Source organism: Ceratotherium simum, chromosome 3, assembly GCF_057802395.1.
Source record: "Ceratotherium simum simum isolate JZ-2026a chromosome 3, ASM5780239v1, whole genome shotgun sequence".
In the NCBI taxonomy this organism is placed as follows: Eukaryota; Metazoa; Chordata; class Mammalia; order Perissodactyla; family Rhinocerotidae; genus Ceratotherium; species Ceratotherium simum.
In genome coordinates, this window is record NC_141902.1 from 60748199 (window position 1) to 60764015 (window position 15817).

The following is a 15817-nucleotide window of genomic DNA, read 5'->3' on the forward strand; positions in this document are numbered from 1 at the left end:
CTGATTCCATGTTAATGAGACACACTGAAAGAAACAGAGAGGCAAGAGAAGAAGGGAAAGTAAGAGGAAAGGGAATGAAGAGGAGAATTTTCCCTAGGGAATTTTTACCAACAGAGGATGGCACAGTCCCCTAGTAGCTAAGTTTCTCAAGACAGCCGAGACCAGAGCAGAGAATCCAATCAGCAGTTACAAAATAAAATCCTACTATATAAAACAGAGAGTATCAATATGGGAGCATGTTAGACACAATGGATCCAATTACCTTTCATTTCCTTTAACTTTGAAAATAGTCTTTCAAAATTCTCCAAATCTCCTCCGCCAGTAGTAAGACTGGCTAATTCCTGAATATCCAGATCTAACATGGGATCTGAAATAAGGATTTGTCACATTATTTGTCACACATTATTTATATATGTGCTCAATACACAGAATCCTAAGGCAATCAATCTTAGCTTTGATGCAAGTCACCACTGAATGAGTGCCCAATGTGGACTAGCTTTACAGCTCATGGTGCTTCACCCCGCTTGGATGGCTAACAGGCCCTCACAAATGAACAGTAACTTACTTTATCCTTACAACATTGTAATGAGGCAAGGAGTCCAGTTTCCATTTCAGAGGTGAGAAAACTAGAGCTCTGAGTTGAAGGGACTTACTAGCTGTGACCTTGAGCAAGTAAGTGTGACCTTGGATTCAGACTTACGTGTTTCCAAATTTCAAGGCCCTGCTCGCCACTAAGGTACACTGATTCAACAATAAATGCCTGAAATTTATACCGCATCTTACTGTACAACAAATATTGTCACATCTATTACTGACAACCACCATATAAGAAGGTTAGGACCGATACCACTGATGGCAATTTAGACATGGAGCAACCTGGATTTAAAAATGAACTCATCTAAAATTACAGCTAGTCCGGGCCGGCCCTGTGGCTTGGTGGTTAAGTGCGCGCGCTGCAATGCTGGTGGCCCGGGTTCGGGTCCCGGGTGCGCATCAAGGCACCACTTCTCCGTCCATCCTGAGGCCGAGTCCCACATACAGCAACTAGAAGGATGTGCAGCTATGACATACAACTATCTACTGGGGCTTTGGGGGGAAAAAATTAAATAAATAAAATCTTTAAAAAAAAAAAATAATAAAATAAAATAAAATTACAGCTAGTCAGAGTAGAGCTGAATTAAATTCCTATTTTATACTACAAATCCTTTATTATTTCTACCTCAGTATGGTGCCTCTTTATCAATGCTTGCTTTTAATCAGAAATTGTACTCATTCTCCACTCCAGGCTGACCACCTCTAGGATGTCTTCCCTTGACTGTCCCAGCTCACAGGTCTCCTTCCTTAGAATGCGTCCCACACTTAGTGTTTATGGAACTGTCTTGGCACTGTCATATGCTACTTTGTACTCTCACGTCTCTCCACCACTACCATAATAAATACGACTACAGTAAGAGAGAGAGTTTACTTTGTGCCTGCACACTGAGTGCTTTAACTTTTACGACTCCATTTCATTTATGCACCAGTGTTGTTAGGAAAGATTTGTTACCCCTATTTTACAGAAGGCGAAACCAAGGCCCACAGAGGCTAAATAACTTACTGATGGTTGTCTCTCACTACTAGTGGTAGAGCCATGATTTGAACCCAGCTGTCCAGGACTCCACGCCCACAACCTTAACCATTACAATACAAGGCCTATCTCTACATTTTGAGACTGTAAGCTCCTCGAAGACAAGGATGATAACTTCTAATTCTTTGCATCTACTACAATGCCATACAGATAATTTGGTGTTAAAAATGCATTTTAGTTAATAAATTTGCTTTAGTTTAATGAGCATGTCATGTTGGCAGTTGGTATACAGGGCTAGAGATAAAAATTCGTGATTTATCTGTGTATAGATGGTAACTGAACTGTGGACAGCAATAGTGTCACATCTTGCTTAAATACAGATTTGGAAGAGGAGCTTAGATGGTGCCTTGATGAACAGCAATATTTAAAGGCTGGGTAAAGGAGGGTAATCTACCAAAGGAAGAGAAGGAATAACCAGAGAAGTAGGAAGAAAACCAGATGTGTTGGCTGAGTCAAGAGAAAATGTTTCAAAAAGGGATTGACCCATAATATTGAATGCTGCCAAGAGGTCAAGATGAGGACTGGAAAATATCTATTAGATTTGGTGGCATGGAGGTCGCTGGTTAGCTGTTTTAGTGGCAAATGGGGGCAAAAGGTAGATGGGAGTCGAGGAGTGAATGGGAGGTGAGGAATGGAAATAAGTTCAGTAAAGGGAGGAGGGAGATGTGGGCTTAAAGAAGTGTTTTACTTAGTTTGGTTTTGCCTTTTTTTTTTTAATTTTGAAATAATTTTAGTCTTACAAAAAAAGTTGCAAAAATAGTATAGAGAGTTCCCATACACCCTTTACCCACCTTCCCCTGGTATTAATGTCTTATATAACCACAGTACAATTATAAACATCAAGAAGTTAATAATGGTACAGAGCTATTAACTAAACTACAGACTTCATTCAAACGTCATCAGTTTTTCCACTAATATCCTGTTCCAGGATCCTACGCAGAATTTATCTGTCAAATCTCCTTGTCTTCTCCAGTTTGTGAACAGTTCCTTAGTCTTTCCTTATCTTTCATGACTTTGACACTTTTGAAGAGTACTGGTCAGTTATTTTGTATAATGTCCCTCAATTTGGGTTTGTCTGATGTTTTCTTATTAGACTGAGGTTATGCCCCTGTGGCAAGAATACCACAGAAGTGATGTGTCCTTTCAGTGCCGCATATCAGGGGGCACATGCTGTCACATGTGTTATTACTGGTGATGTTAACCACTTAGTTGGCTTCTCCAGTGTAAAGTTACTATTTCCCTTTCTAATAAATAAATACCTTGGGAGAGATACTTTTAGACTATGCAAATGTCTTGTTTCTCCTCAAACTTTCATTTACTAATTGTAACATCCATCAGTGGATCTTGCCTGTAACGACTATTACTGTGGTGTGTGGCTAATGAAGATTCTATTTCCCTCATTCCTTCTACATTCATTATTGGAATTCTTCTGTAAGGAGGAGCAGCCCTTTCTTTCCTAGTTATTTATTTACTCAATTATTTATTTATATTACTATGGATTCATGGATATTTGTTTTATTCCATGGGTTATAGACCAATACTATATTAATTTTGCTGGCCAAACTGTTCCAGCTTTAGTGGTTGGAAGCTCTTTCAGGTTGGTTCCTGTGCCCCTTCAACATGTCCCCATTCTTTTTTGAGCACTTCATTACTTTCTGGCACCATGAGATGCTCCAGGTTCATCCTGCATTTTTCCTGCTGCAGCCCTGGAATCAACCACTTCTCCAAGTAGCTCTGGTACCTTTTATTGGAGAATGGTATTTAAAAACCAAGACCAGGGCTGGCCCCGTGGCTTAGCAGTTAGGTGCATGCGCTCTGCTACTGGCGGCCCAGGGTTCGGATCCCGGGCGCGCACCGAGGCACCGCTTGTCCGGCTGTGCTGAGGCCACGTCCCACATACAGCAACTAGTGCAACTATGACATACAACTATCTACTGGGGCTTTGGGGAAAAAAAAGGAGGAGGATTGGCAATAGATGTTAGCTCAGAGCCGGTCTTCCTCAGCAAAAAGAGGAGGATTAGCACAGATGTTAGCTCAGGGCTGATCTTCCTCACAAAAAAAAATAATAATAATAAAGTTTCTTTAAAAAAAAAAAAAAAACCAAGACCACGTGCTAGGTTTGTCCATTGCTCCTGGGGTATTGTTGCTTCTAGGCCTGGTCAGCGGATAGAGCTAGGAAATATATACATATGTATACTAACACATGCATACACACATCTATATTTCTCTATTGCTCAAACTATAAGTATATTTTGAAAAACCAGGAGTTCATACTGATACCTTCAATTCCAGTCCAGTACCAAAGTGTTCATCCCAGCCTTCCCCTTTCCTTATTTGTAACTTCTCTCTCTGAGTGTAAGAAACCTAGCTCTCATTATCTATATTTTCTTATTTTTTCAACCCTGATATATATAAAATATATATAATTTCAGAATTTCTAGCCCATACCCCTGTAAGAATCAAATTTATTAAGTACAGTGTAGTATTTCTGGTCAGTCCTTTCTGTTTTTAGCCTTATGGTATCCGATCAGAATACCATTTCCCCAGTTATTTGGGTTAGTTCTTGTCTTCCCGACCTCCTTCAGTGTGGTTACTGGTTTGTTTTCATGGCAGAGACTCTGGCAGGTTTAAAAGCCAACAGGAAGCATTCAATTGAGAGGACAAGGTTGAATATACTTGAGAGAAAAGAGATTCTATGTAATTTTTTCTTCTTAATGTGTTTCTATAACCAATCACTTGAGTTTTTCTACATGGGTTATCTTAAAATCAGAAAAACAGTTTTAAAAATGTATTACTGCACGTGGGTCTTCTGCGGCAGAAAGAGAAAGTAGAGATGTCAGTAGTGCTCAACAAAAAAGCATTTATAGTTATTGTCAACTAAGCTCCTTGGCCTTCTGGCTTTGGGACAGCAGGCTGGACTCCAGCTTCAGTTCCAGGACCTTCTCGTTAGAGGCCCTTGGACAGGTTATGAAACCGCTCTGGGCCCCACCTGCATCTCCGTAAAATAACTTCTCTGCCAAACTTCATTACCAAATGAGAAAGCGGATATAAAAGAACTTGAAAATGATGTGAAGGGGCTTGAAAAGTTGTATTATTCTCGTTACCATTCTGACTACTGTTAAATACTATGAAAAACCTGTGGAATCTGGAGATATAAAGCTGTTTCACCACCTGGTTCTGTCTGTTTTGGTGAAGATGATCTGAATCAAGATCTTGCTAAAAGAATCAGAGAGAAAATGGTACCCACAGATTTGTAATGTATTCATTCTCCTTCCTTTTTCTGACAGCCATCTGCAAGGCTCACATTCATTTGGGGTACACTATCAATTTTCTTCCCTTGTCCATGTTTAAAGTCAGTTTCCCCCTGGATGATTTATACCCTGATACATCGGCTATTCCAAGTTCCACTGAGTTGTCTCTTGGCAGCCAAAGGAGGAACTTACCCACAACGCTATCAACCTGAGCGTCTGTTGTGCTAGATGCACCACCCCGATGATCCAAGGGGGATTCAGTCCTATTTGCTGCTGGCAAATGGGGCTGCTGTTGAGGAAAACACACACAAGCAATAATTTAATAGTAGGCTACTTCAGAACTAAATCCAAAAAGGCTCACACTTCCACTTGCTAGTTGGCTTTAGGGAAGCAGTAATGGGAGCTACAGACAGGAGAGATGGAAGAAGGATCAATGTCACACAAAAAAATAAGAGGCTAAAAATTCACTAACTCAGGAGTATTTTCCCTCAAAAATTAGAAAGTGTTATGATTTTGCTATTGACTATTAAAATATATTGTTTGTTTGTTTTAAGATTCATGTTTTAGTCAAAATGAGACAATGTACACGATCATATCACAAACAGCTCAGAGACTGATGAGAAAGATGCCTGGAAAGGCAATGTGGCACTGTATAATGCGTTCTTGGTCCCAGCACACTGACCAAGGTAAACCTGGACCAGAGTCCTTGAGGACAGAGGGTAGAAATCAGTCTATTAAGCTCACAGAGGGCAGGGACCTTGCCTCGGATTTGTACAGGGTCTTGTACACAGGAAGTACTGAAAAAGAAGCAACAATTTTATTTCATATTTAAAGATCTGAAGGCAACTTTATGCCTTAAGGAAATTCTAGAACATTTTTAAAAGCACTCTAGCAAAAAAACATGGAACAGTCCAAATTGCAAACATCTTGAAGGGCTTACTGCTTTAATGCTGAACTAGCCTTCTCTCAACAAGTACCAGGCACAAGAGGGCTGTTTTAGATTCTCCTTTTCTCTATTTTTAACATTCTGTCACTTCTTTAATGGAAAGGAAAAAATGATAAATGGTGTAAAGATTCACAATGACAAGGAGAAATTAAAGCCAAAGCAGAGAAAAGATCCAAGAAAAATCTTTACCTCTGAGGGACAGGTCTCTGCTGACCCAATGCTATGGTTTCCTCCAGCCAACGAGCTGAGAAGGCTAAAGCCTTGGCTCCTATCTGAACAGAAAACATGCAATCACTGATATTTTTTATTTACACTTAAAATTAAAATGATTGTGATGATGAAACAATGGCTATTTCTTCATTATAAAAGTTCAACTATAAAAAACAGTTACTATCAATTACCATACTCTCTAAATTCTGAATAATTTTTTTAAATCACAGAGTATTAACCCAGGTCAAATATAATGGCGGGGCCATTACAACAAACAAAAGCCCACTCAGGGTTCTGTTTGCAAAGATTAACAGCACTGACGTCTTAAAAGTCACTATGAACTAATATGCCAGTATTTTAAACAATCAAAAACATTAAAAAAAAAAATCAATGCCAAGGCATTATTATCAGGTGAAAAGGAACATGCATGCTTTTTAAAAATAAAGCTCTAATTTTGATATGCCATTTGCAGTTACATCTCCCAATACCCTAGATATTTGTATTTACAGTGGAGGACACATCTGGAGCAGAACGTCTAGAACTGATGAACGCGTAAGCGCCAGCCCTGATCTGACAATGTTCCCCAGAATCACCTGAGCACTTATTAAAACCACCCCAGGGCCGGCTCCGTGGCTTAGCGGTTAAGTGCGTGCGCTCCGCTGCTGGCGGCCCGGGTTCGGATCCTGGGTGCGCACCAATGCACTGCTTCTCTGGCCATGCTGAGGCCGCACCCCACATACAGCAACTAGAAGGATGTGCAGCTATGACATACAACCACGGACTGGGGCTTTGAGGGGGGAAATAAATAAAATTATAAAAAAAAAAAAAAAAAAAAAAACCACCCCAGCATTCAAGGACCCACTTCAGACTGAGGCAGACTCTCTGGGACAGAGGCCAAGGCATCTGAACTTTTAGCAAGTCCATGAGAGTCTTAGGATCAGGGAAATTGAAACAACAAAACACTGCCTTAGAGTAGAACATAAAACCCACAATCAAAGACTAACAGTACAGCAGTCAAAGAACTTCTCTCTCAAGAAGACAACTTCCTCCCACCTTGCCTTTCCTCTCCCATCCCTTCCCTGACCCCATTCTCATCTGTCTTTTTTTTGTGAGGAAGACCGGCCCTGAGCTAACATCTATTGCCAATCCTCCTCCTTTTTTTACCCCCAAAGCCCCAGTAGATAGTTGTATGTCATAGTTGCACATCCTTCTAGTTGCTGTATGTGGGACGCGGCCTCAGCATGGCCGGAGAAGCAGTGCGTCGGTGCATGCCCGGGATCCGAACCCCGGCCGCCAGCAGCGGAGCGCGCGCACTTAACCGCTAAGCCACGGGGCCGGCCCTTCATCTGTCTTTAAACCACCTACAAACTTCCCACATCCTCTCCCCTGCCAGGTGAAACCTGTTGTCGGATAGTCACACAGAGGTATCAAAGCAAGAGAACCCCTCACAGTCTCCATCCTCCTTCCTTTCACTAGGGGAGATTTGCCTTTTAAACTGGATGAAGCCCCCTCCATGGTATGCTGGGTCTAGGCCTGCAGCTTCTTCCAGCCTGACCTCTCAGCACGTGGGCAGTCTCCTAGCCTACCCACTGCCCGCAGCCATCAGCCCAGCACACCTAGGCCTTAAGGCTACAAAGGCGCTGGGCAGCACTAAGAGCCTGCGGCTGCCCTGCTGCTTTTCCTGCTCCACAACCTCAACAGTGGCTGCAGCGCCAAAGGTGCACGCGTACTCCTGGAGCCCCCTTCCACCTCCTCACCCAACTTCCTCACTCTGCAAGAACTCTCCAGGCCAAATGCCTGGGTGTGCCCCGTCCAAAGACCGGGCATCATCAAGGTTTGCAGCAAGGTAGGCAGTGGAGGCTCAGGGCTGAGAGAAGCAGATCCACGTGCTGTCCCACACTGATGGTTTCACAGAGCCTGGGTATGTTTATTTCAATATCAGCATAATTCTTTCTTTCTGGCCAGTGTGCTATAGATTTTAAAGCAGTTGTATGCAGTTATGCAATCCTCAGGGATTTTACACATCAAGAGGATACATGAGAGCTCTTACATTATACTTCAGGCTCTTTGTACAAGAGGCATGATCTGAGTAATAGAGCACTGCTGTAAGAGAGCCCTCACTTTTATTACTGGAAATAACTTGGACTTTGGGTAATTTTCAAACCCATTTCACAAATCTTTCTATATTCCAATTCCACAGCTTATGTGTTTCCTCTGGTGGGCATTACCAAACTTGGCAGGCCAGACTGCAGTCCACGAAGAATAAGTAATACAGTGTCAGTTTAGGCATGTTATTAGCCCAAAACAGTCTATTTAAAATGCCCCATTCTTTACAGAGGCTGCCTCCAACAACAGGAGCTGGGAGGGATAGGAGTTGGAGCCTATGTACCGTAAACCTTTGTGTATCTTTCGACTTTCGTTCCGTGTTCATATGTTTATCTATTCAAAGAGATTTTTTTTAATTTAATGATTATATGCTATGTGTATTTTACCACAATAAAAAAGTTGAATGTAACAATTCTAATAATGGATAAAATTATGAAAAAGTCAGAACAGGGGGAAGACAGCTGGGCTAGTGGTCAGAAGGCCTGGATTTCATTCCTGGCTCTGCCTACCAGTGTGTTCTTGGACAAATTAATTAATCTTTCTGTGCCTCAATTTTCTGATCTGTAAAATAAGAGAGTTGCTATACACAGTTGTTAAGATCCTTTCCACTCTAGAAGTTTGTGATTTTATAAAGTAAAGAGGCATTCTTCAGCCTCTTGACAGTAACTCTGAATTAGCTGGGCTTAGGTATTTTTTAAAATTACTTAATAGAGAGAAAAACAAGAACCTTAAATTTCAGAAGCCTTTTAAGGTTCACAGACGACTATGAGTTTATAATTAGGTTTCAGGCTAATTATAATAAGCTGGAATGGCTTTTGTTCAGTATTGTCTTATAAACAATGGAGAATTTAGTCAACCAAGAAGAGAGTTCACTATGTTCCACTGCTTATATTTTAAGGAAGTTAGAAACAAATTTTCACAATTAGAAAAACAATTCATTTTTGTTTATCCAAAGCAGATTGCTTACACATTAATGTTGCTCAAAAAACTTGGATGATATTTTATACACCTATGGTTATAAAGAAACTCTCAGTCCTGCCTAGTCCAATGTTTAGGAAAATTCTGCCCATGTACACCCACTATAAAACTATTCTTCTTATAGAAAAGGATTACATAAATCTTTTCTTGTTTGTCAGATTTTTCTCCCCAGGATTCAGGGCATGGAAATGCCATCCCTATTAAGAAGGATTTATTCCTTTAGCAAGTAGTTGTTGAAACTGGTGTTAGCATCTCTGGTTTTACTGATGCCACAAAAGACTAGACTAGGAAGAAATAAAATCATCTACCTACTCAACTGATTCTTCTGGAACTTCAGAGCTGCAGAAAGGAGAAGATTTTAAGTGATGTAAAATAAATTATTCTGGAAGGCATAATAAGTATATTAAACTCTGGTCCTAAAAACATCTAATTCAGTTTCAGTAGACTAGTAAGTTGGAATAATAGATAAAAATGATAGTGTCATGAAAAAATCTAGTGGTCATTAGCAGAGAATTCTTCCAGGAAGTGTCAGAAACAAAATTATAGCCTCTAGAATAAAGATTTGAAATGAGATATTCTCAAGCCTTGGGGAATAGCTTGTATTTATGGATATACTCATTTTTTAATAAGAAGTTTCAAGAAAACTTGAAATACATGAAATTGTTTGGATATCTCTTTACAAATCTGAAGCCACATTATTATAGAAACATAAAATGCATTTCACATAGCAATTCTGACTTACCTGAGACATTTAGAGAATTAAAAACCTAGGTAAAAAGGGAAATTTTAGTACTATGGGGAAAGAAGAAAAGTAGTTCTAAAAAAAGTATTTTTTTCCTGCTAGTTTTTCTGCTCTTCTCTCACTTCTCCACTATGTTGTCAAGGCAATATGACGAGCATGTGAATTTGGAGATGGATAAAAGCATGGATCTGAATCCTAGTCCTGCCACTTACTGTGTGGTCTTATACAAATTATGCCCGCTCTCTACCTCAGTTTCTACATTTACGCAGTGGGTATAACAATACTCACCCTGCAGAACTATTGTAAGGGTTAATAATAATAATAGCTAATGTTTACTGAGTGCTCAGTATGTGCAAGGTAACATTCCAAGTACTGAACATACAATGCTTCTTTAATCTTCACCACAACCAAAATATGCCTTCTACACACAAATAGAAATCAACATATATCTTCTTTATTTCATTATCCTCTTTTACAGAGGATTTATTTATTATTCTCTTTTACCGAGTAAACTGTAACTCAGAGAGATTAAGTAATTTGCCCAAAGTCACATAGCTGGAACCTGAACCTGAAATCCAGAACTCTCTGATTCTAAATTCCATACTCTCTCCATTAAGCGCAGAAGTAACATGAAAGAATAAAGAGTTGAGACAGTCAGTGTTTGATATACAGATACTGGATACGACACAAACTTGGGTCAAGTGCAAAAAGATGTCTTTTTATTCACATACAGTTCTCTTTTGTCAGTAATCCTTCATGATGCCCCTGGTTTAGACTGATTTTAACTGAACTAAGCTGAACAGTTTGGGACTGAATAATTAATCATATGCCACTCATTAAGTGATCCCAGCCCAACCCCATAACTCTGGAGGCATTGGTCACATAAAACTAGTGGCAGACAGAGTCCTGTGCATCCCTGCCTCTACCTGGCAGGCCAGCGTCCCTGGCCTCTACCTACCAAATGCTTATAGCAAAGCCAAATGTCCCCTGGGGGTCAAAATCGCCTCCAACTGAGAACCACCGGTATAGATCTACTAATTAGGACAGGAAATTTCTGATGAAAATTCTCAGATTTTAAGTCATTTCTTGAAAAGATTTTCAATGAAAAAAGAGAATAAAAACACATAAAACATTCGATCTTTACCTCCTGTCAGCATTAGAAATATCCTCCCCCTAATGTGGGACAGTTCTCTAGGGGACTTCAGCCCATAATCACTTCTCCCTCAGCACCATTTGCCTTTGTTGTCCTTACTGTTCAATTAGCCCTCTAGAGAACATGCTGGTATAAATATTTGTCTTGAGTTTATCTGCCATCCTTAACTATATCATATACTCCTTGCAGACACAGACATTAGCTAAGGGTTCTTCTACCTTCCATAGCTCCCAGCATAGTGCTAAATTTCCGGGGAATGCTGAAATATCCGCTGACAGCCTGATATGATTGTCAGACAGAGGCTGCAAACATCAGCTAAACAGAGAAGCTTTTACTTCAAATTTATATATACTGCTCACAATACTGAGAATTTCCATGACCACACCCCCAAAATGCCTTAGATGACCTGTTATATATATTCTGTGTTCATATTTCAGTTTTTATTTCTTTAATGCAGCAATTATTTGGCATTACCTTAAGAAGCTCAAGTTTTCCCCATATTTTAAGTTTTCTTTACATCCCCTACCTCTCCCCATAAAATATTTTCTTTTCCACCCATGTGATAAACATGACCAAACTTACCATAACCACAAATAAGATATTTCAATTTATACAGAGAAGCTATGCCTATTTTCAAATGATATTTTTAAATCACACCATACTATCTGCATAAAAACTTATTTTAAGCAAGGACTCCATCAGAAACGATTTCACTAGTATTAGGGAAATAAGCCTACACTTTTATATCACATTCCATTTCTGCTTGACAAATTGAAATGAAATGTTTTTGAAATCACAAAAGAATTAGAAGAACCAGTTTATTCTCTTTTACTAAACTACTGCTTGAAAAGAACAAAACTTTGAAGTATATTATTTAAAAAACATGCTTATTTAGAGAAATAGGCTTAAGCATTCACTGTATCTGGCTCCACCACTGGCTTGGATTCAGTGAATCTGTGCTCTCCCCATGACACCTGGGACACCTGCTCACAAGTCAAGAACTGTTTCCAGGGCCGGCTCCGTGGCTTAGCGGTTAAGTGCGCGCGCTCTGATGCTGGCGGCCCGGGTTCGGATCCCGGGCACGCCCCAGGGCACCACTTCTCCGTCCAACCCGAGGCCGAGTCCCACGTACGGCAACTAGAAGGATGTGAACCTATGACATACAACTGTCTACTGGGGCTTTGGGGGGAAAAAAAGTGAATAAATAAAATCTTTAAAAAAAAAAAAAAAAAGAACTGTTTCTGCCAATACTTGAACATACAATGAACATGAGCAGAGAGTAATCAGACTATGTTTTTTCCCTTTTCCTGATTGTAAACAATATGTTCATTGCAGAAAATTTGGAAAATAGAGAAAAGTATAAAGAAGAAAATTAAATCACAAAAAATGCCAACTAATACTTTGGTATACATCCTCCTGGTCTTTTTTTCTATGCACACACACACAAACTCTAATAAACTGAACTCAACATTAGAACAAGTATTGTCTTTTCCAAAGTTGTAAAGGAAGGTTTTATGCTAATTCCAATAATGGTTCCATTGTAAAGTTCTATCTCCAGAGCCTGAAGCAGACTCTTGAAAATCCTCAAAAGAATGTTTAGAATCAAGTCAAAAATCATTCAGAACCAAGTGTGGGCAGTAATGAGAGCAATGAAACAAGACTTTACCACGAAGAAAAAGATGACTTTTCTTATGTGGTTCATAACCAGCTCTAAAAATAATTCCAAAGGAAGACTACCAAAAATGTTTTGTAAGGTGGCCGCAGGAGGCCTGCAGTGTCTCCAGGGTGACTAATTGAAGAGATCTCCCACCATTTATTTGCTTATGGATAACTTTGGGGTGAGTTTTTAAAACAAAGTCTCATCATTTTACTCATACATTTATTCACACTTCCCTCTTCCCCTTTTTCTCTTAGAATCTCCACCCAATTATGCCTTCTACACACACACACAGAGAAATTAATAGATGTCTTATTTATTTTATTTTTGACCATAACATTCACAGTTAGACAACTGTCAGAGATTATTCAAATCATTTTTTTGGTTCCACAATATCAGGCACTGGGATAAAAAGAGGAGCCACTCACTGACTCAAGGAGCTCAGATCCACAGAACGCAATGTTGGTATAATTCTACCCTATCCTAGGATTAGGACCCTGGGGTCCACAGACATGATGCCATTTTCCCAATATCACCTTGGCAGAGACAGACCCCATGAGAACCCTCTTCCTAAACCATTCTTCCTCTCAGTAATTTGATGTTGTTTTATTTTCTGTAACATCAAATTCAAATTTTTATTTAATCATTTTTTACTCCCTCTTAAAAAAAACATTATATTAATTAGCCATCTACTTTCTCAGGAGAGTAGCCCAGGTACCAGGTAGCCAGGTAGACCTTGTGTTTTTAGTACTCATTTCTTGCCACTGCTCTGCACGTCAGTTGCAAATGATTCCTTAAACTGGAATCTGGGATTTCCACCATGGTATCTTGTTACCAAGTAAATTCAGGGGAACATACATTAACAGATAATCAATTCCTTTCACTTATAATACGAATACAGAAAACTACCATACGAAAGAGTTGTTGTTTCTACTATTAAAATTCCACTTAATCCTTGCCCACCTGCATCACTGGAGATTAAACTATAAGAACTAAAGCCTAAGTAAACTCTCAGGGCTTTTGAAATCCAATCTCTACAATTATTGTTTACCACTGGGGGATCACAGTCACAACTCTGTAACATTTGTTTAGTCTAATGCCTCCTTCACTGATTAGAAACAGTAAAAGATCACAGAATTTCCCTTCCTTGCCCTTCACTCAGTGGTAGTATTTATAAAAATACCCACTGAATACCCAAAAGCCAGGAGTTCAGTCCTCATCAGTGCTCAGGTGACAAAGCCTGGGATGGGGGCCTTGGGGTAACATTAAACTGACACTTTAAACGAGGACACTGTGTATAATGCCACCTTCCTATGTGAAACAATAAGTGACAACTTCGTGTAAAAAACAAAACAAAGCAACTCATCAGACTTCTACTAACCATCTTCTTTTCCTTGCCCTTAAAATCAAGTCTTATTTACTGAGTGCCTCCCAAGTTCAAGGCACAGTACTGGGCATGATGCTTGATCATCTAATGATAATAAATGACTTTGCAACTAGGGTTTTGGATGTACCAGACAAATGGAAAGGAAAGGCAACCTCACCAGAGACCAAAGGGGGGGGGTGGATTCATATTGACCCACAGTTTCTCCTTTCATGAAGATAATAAGGGGACATTATCAAACTATAAAAGATAGCCTCAAACGGTAGGTCTCCACAGCCATAAGCCTGGCTCTGACAGGCGCTGAGGGTAACTCAATCAGACAGCTGAGATTTTATCTACCTCTCTTTTCTTGAGCCACAGCCAGACTTTCAGGTGGAGGAAATGTAAGGCAGACAGTATAGGAAAGGTTATACAGTGAGCAAATTGATGTGGATGGAGACAGCTAAAAAGTACAGCCCAATTATAAAGTCAGTCCTAACCACTTCATTTCCTGGGCCATTTGAAGTCCTGTCTTTAATGCATATAGTGGAAACTCTGACTTCCTAGAGGAAACCCTAGAAGTCTGACCTTTACAATGATATATGGGGATTTCCTCTAAGGCTGAGCTTAGCACATACAACCAGATCCTTCAGCTCAGTGTTTCTCAACCATTTTCATCATGGCCCCTAAAGGAAAAACTTCTGGTTCCTTCTCTACTCATAACCAACACTTCTGACACCAGATGTGTGGGTTTTTCCACACCAAGCAATTCTCCAGTTCTTGGAGGACACCAGCTGGGTGTCCTACCATTTAACTCTATTCTGACGCTAACTGATGGGAGTTAGTGCAGACCCCCCAGGTTAAGGGCTCAGTCTCACAGGGCTCCCCCACCCCCGACTTCAGGCACCAATTGCAGGTCTCAGGTTGTCACCTGTACTTCTGACAACTGGCCATAAATTGGGGGTTCCCATGACCCCTTCCTTAAGTTTGATCATTTGCAAGAACAGCTCACAGAACTCTGGAAAACAGTTTACTTACTAGATTACCAATTTACTATAAAAGAATATAACTCTGGAACAGCCAGACGGAAGAGACGCATAGGGCAAGGTATCTGGGCATGCCACCCTCCCAGCACCTCAATGTGTTCACCAACCTGGAAACTCTCCAAACTCCACTGCTTAAGGTTTTTACAGAGGTTCCACTACCAGGCATGATTGATTAAATCACTGGCCATTGGTGATTAACTCTACCTCCAGCCCTTCTCCCCTCCCCAGAGGTCAGGGGGTGAGGCTGAAATATTCAACCCTCTAATCACATGGTTGGTTTCCCTGATAACCAGCCCCCATCTTTAGGGGCTTTACAAAAGTCACTGCATTAACATAAACTCAGGTGTGGTTGAAAGCGGCATGTTATTGAATAACAAAAGATGCTCCTTTCACCTTTATGGCTCTGGAGTTGTCTCAGCAGCAAGGACAAAAACCAAATATTAATTTATTGTATTACATTAGGAGCTCTGTGCCAGGAACTGGGGACAAAGACACACTCCTCTCGGGGCCTTTTTAGATATTTCTTTCCTAATCGTGACACACCCTCCTCACTGAAATATTAATATGGCAGATATACTTTATACATGTTTACATATTATACATATATCTGTCCTTTATACATAAAAAGAGTAATATTTTTTTACCCCCACCCCTCGAATCAATTTTTACCCCTTTAGGGGAGATAATGCCCTGTTAAGAATACATGGTTTTGCTTATGAAACAAGACATTGGTAGAGC

General features: G+C 40.1%; 1 protein-coding gene across 1 annotated transcript in view; it reads right to left on the bottom strand.

Moving 5' to 3' along the window:
• AAGAB (alpha and gamma adaptin binding protein) overlaps window positions 1-15817 on the bottom strand; it is a 48865-nt gene that overhangs the window by 2690 nt on the left and 30358 nt on the right. Inside the window, exons 6-8 of the mRNA XM_004421733.3 lie at window positions 6014-6096; window positions 5071-5167; window positions 263-367 (exon numbers count right to left, since the gene is read on the bottom strand). Coding sequence (XP_004421790.1) covers window positions 263-367; window positions 5071-5167; window positions 6014-6096 — 285 coding nt within the window. The remainder of the gene's footprint in view (window positions 1-262; window positions 368-5070; window positions 5168-6013; window positions 6097-15817) is intronic.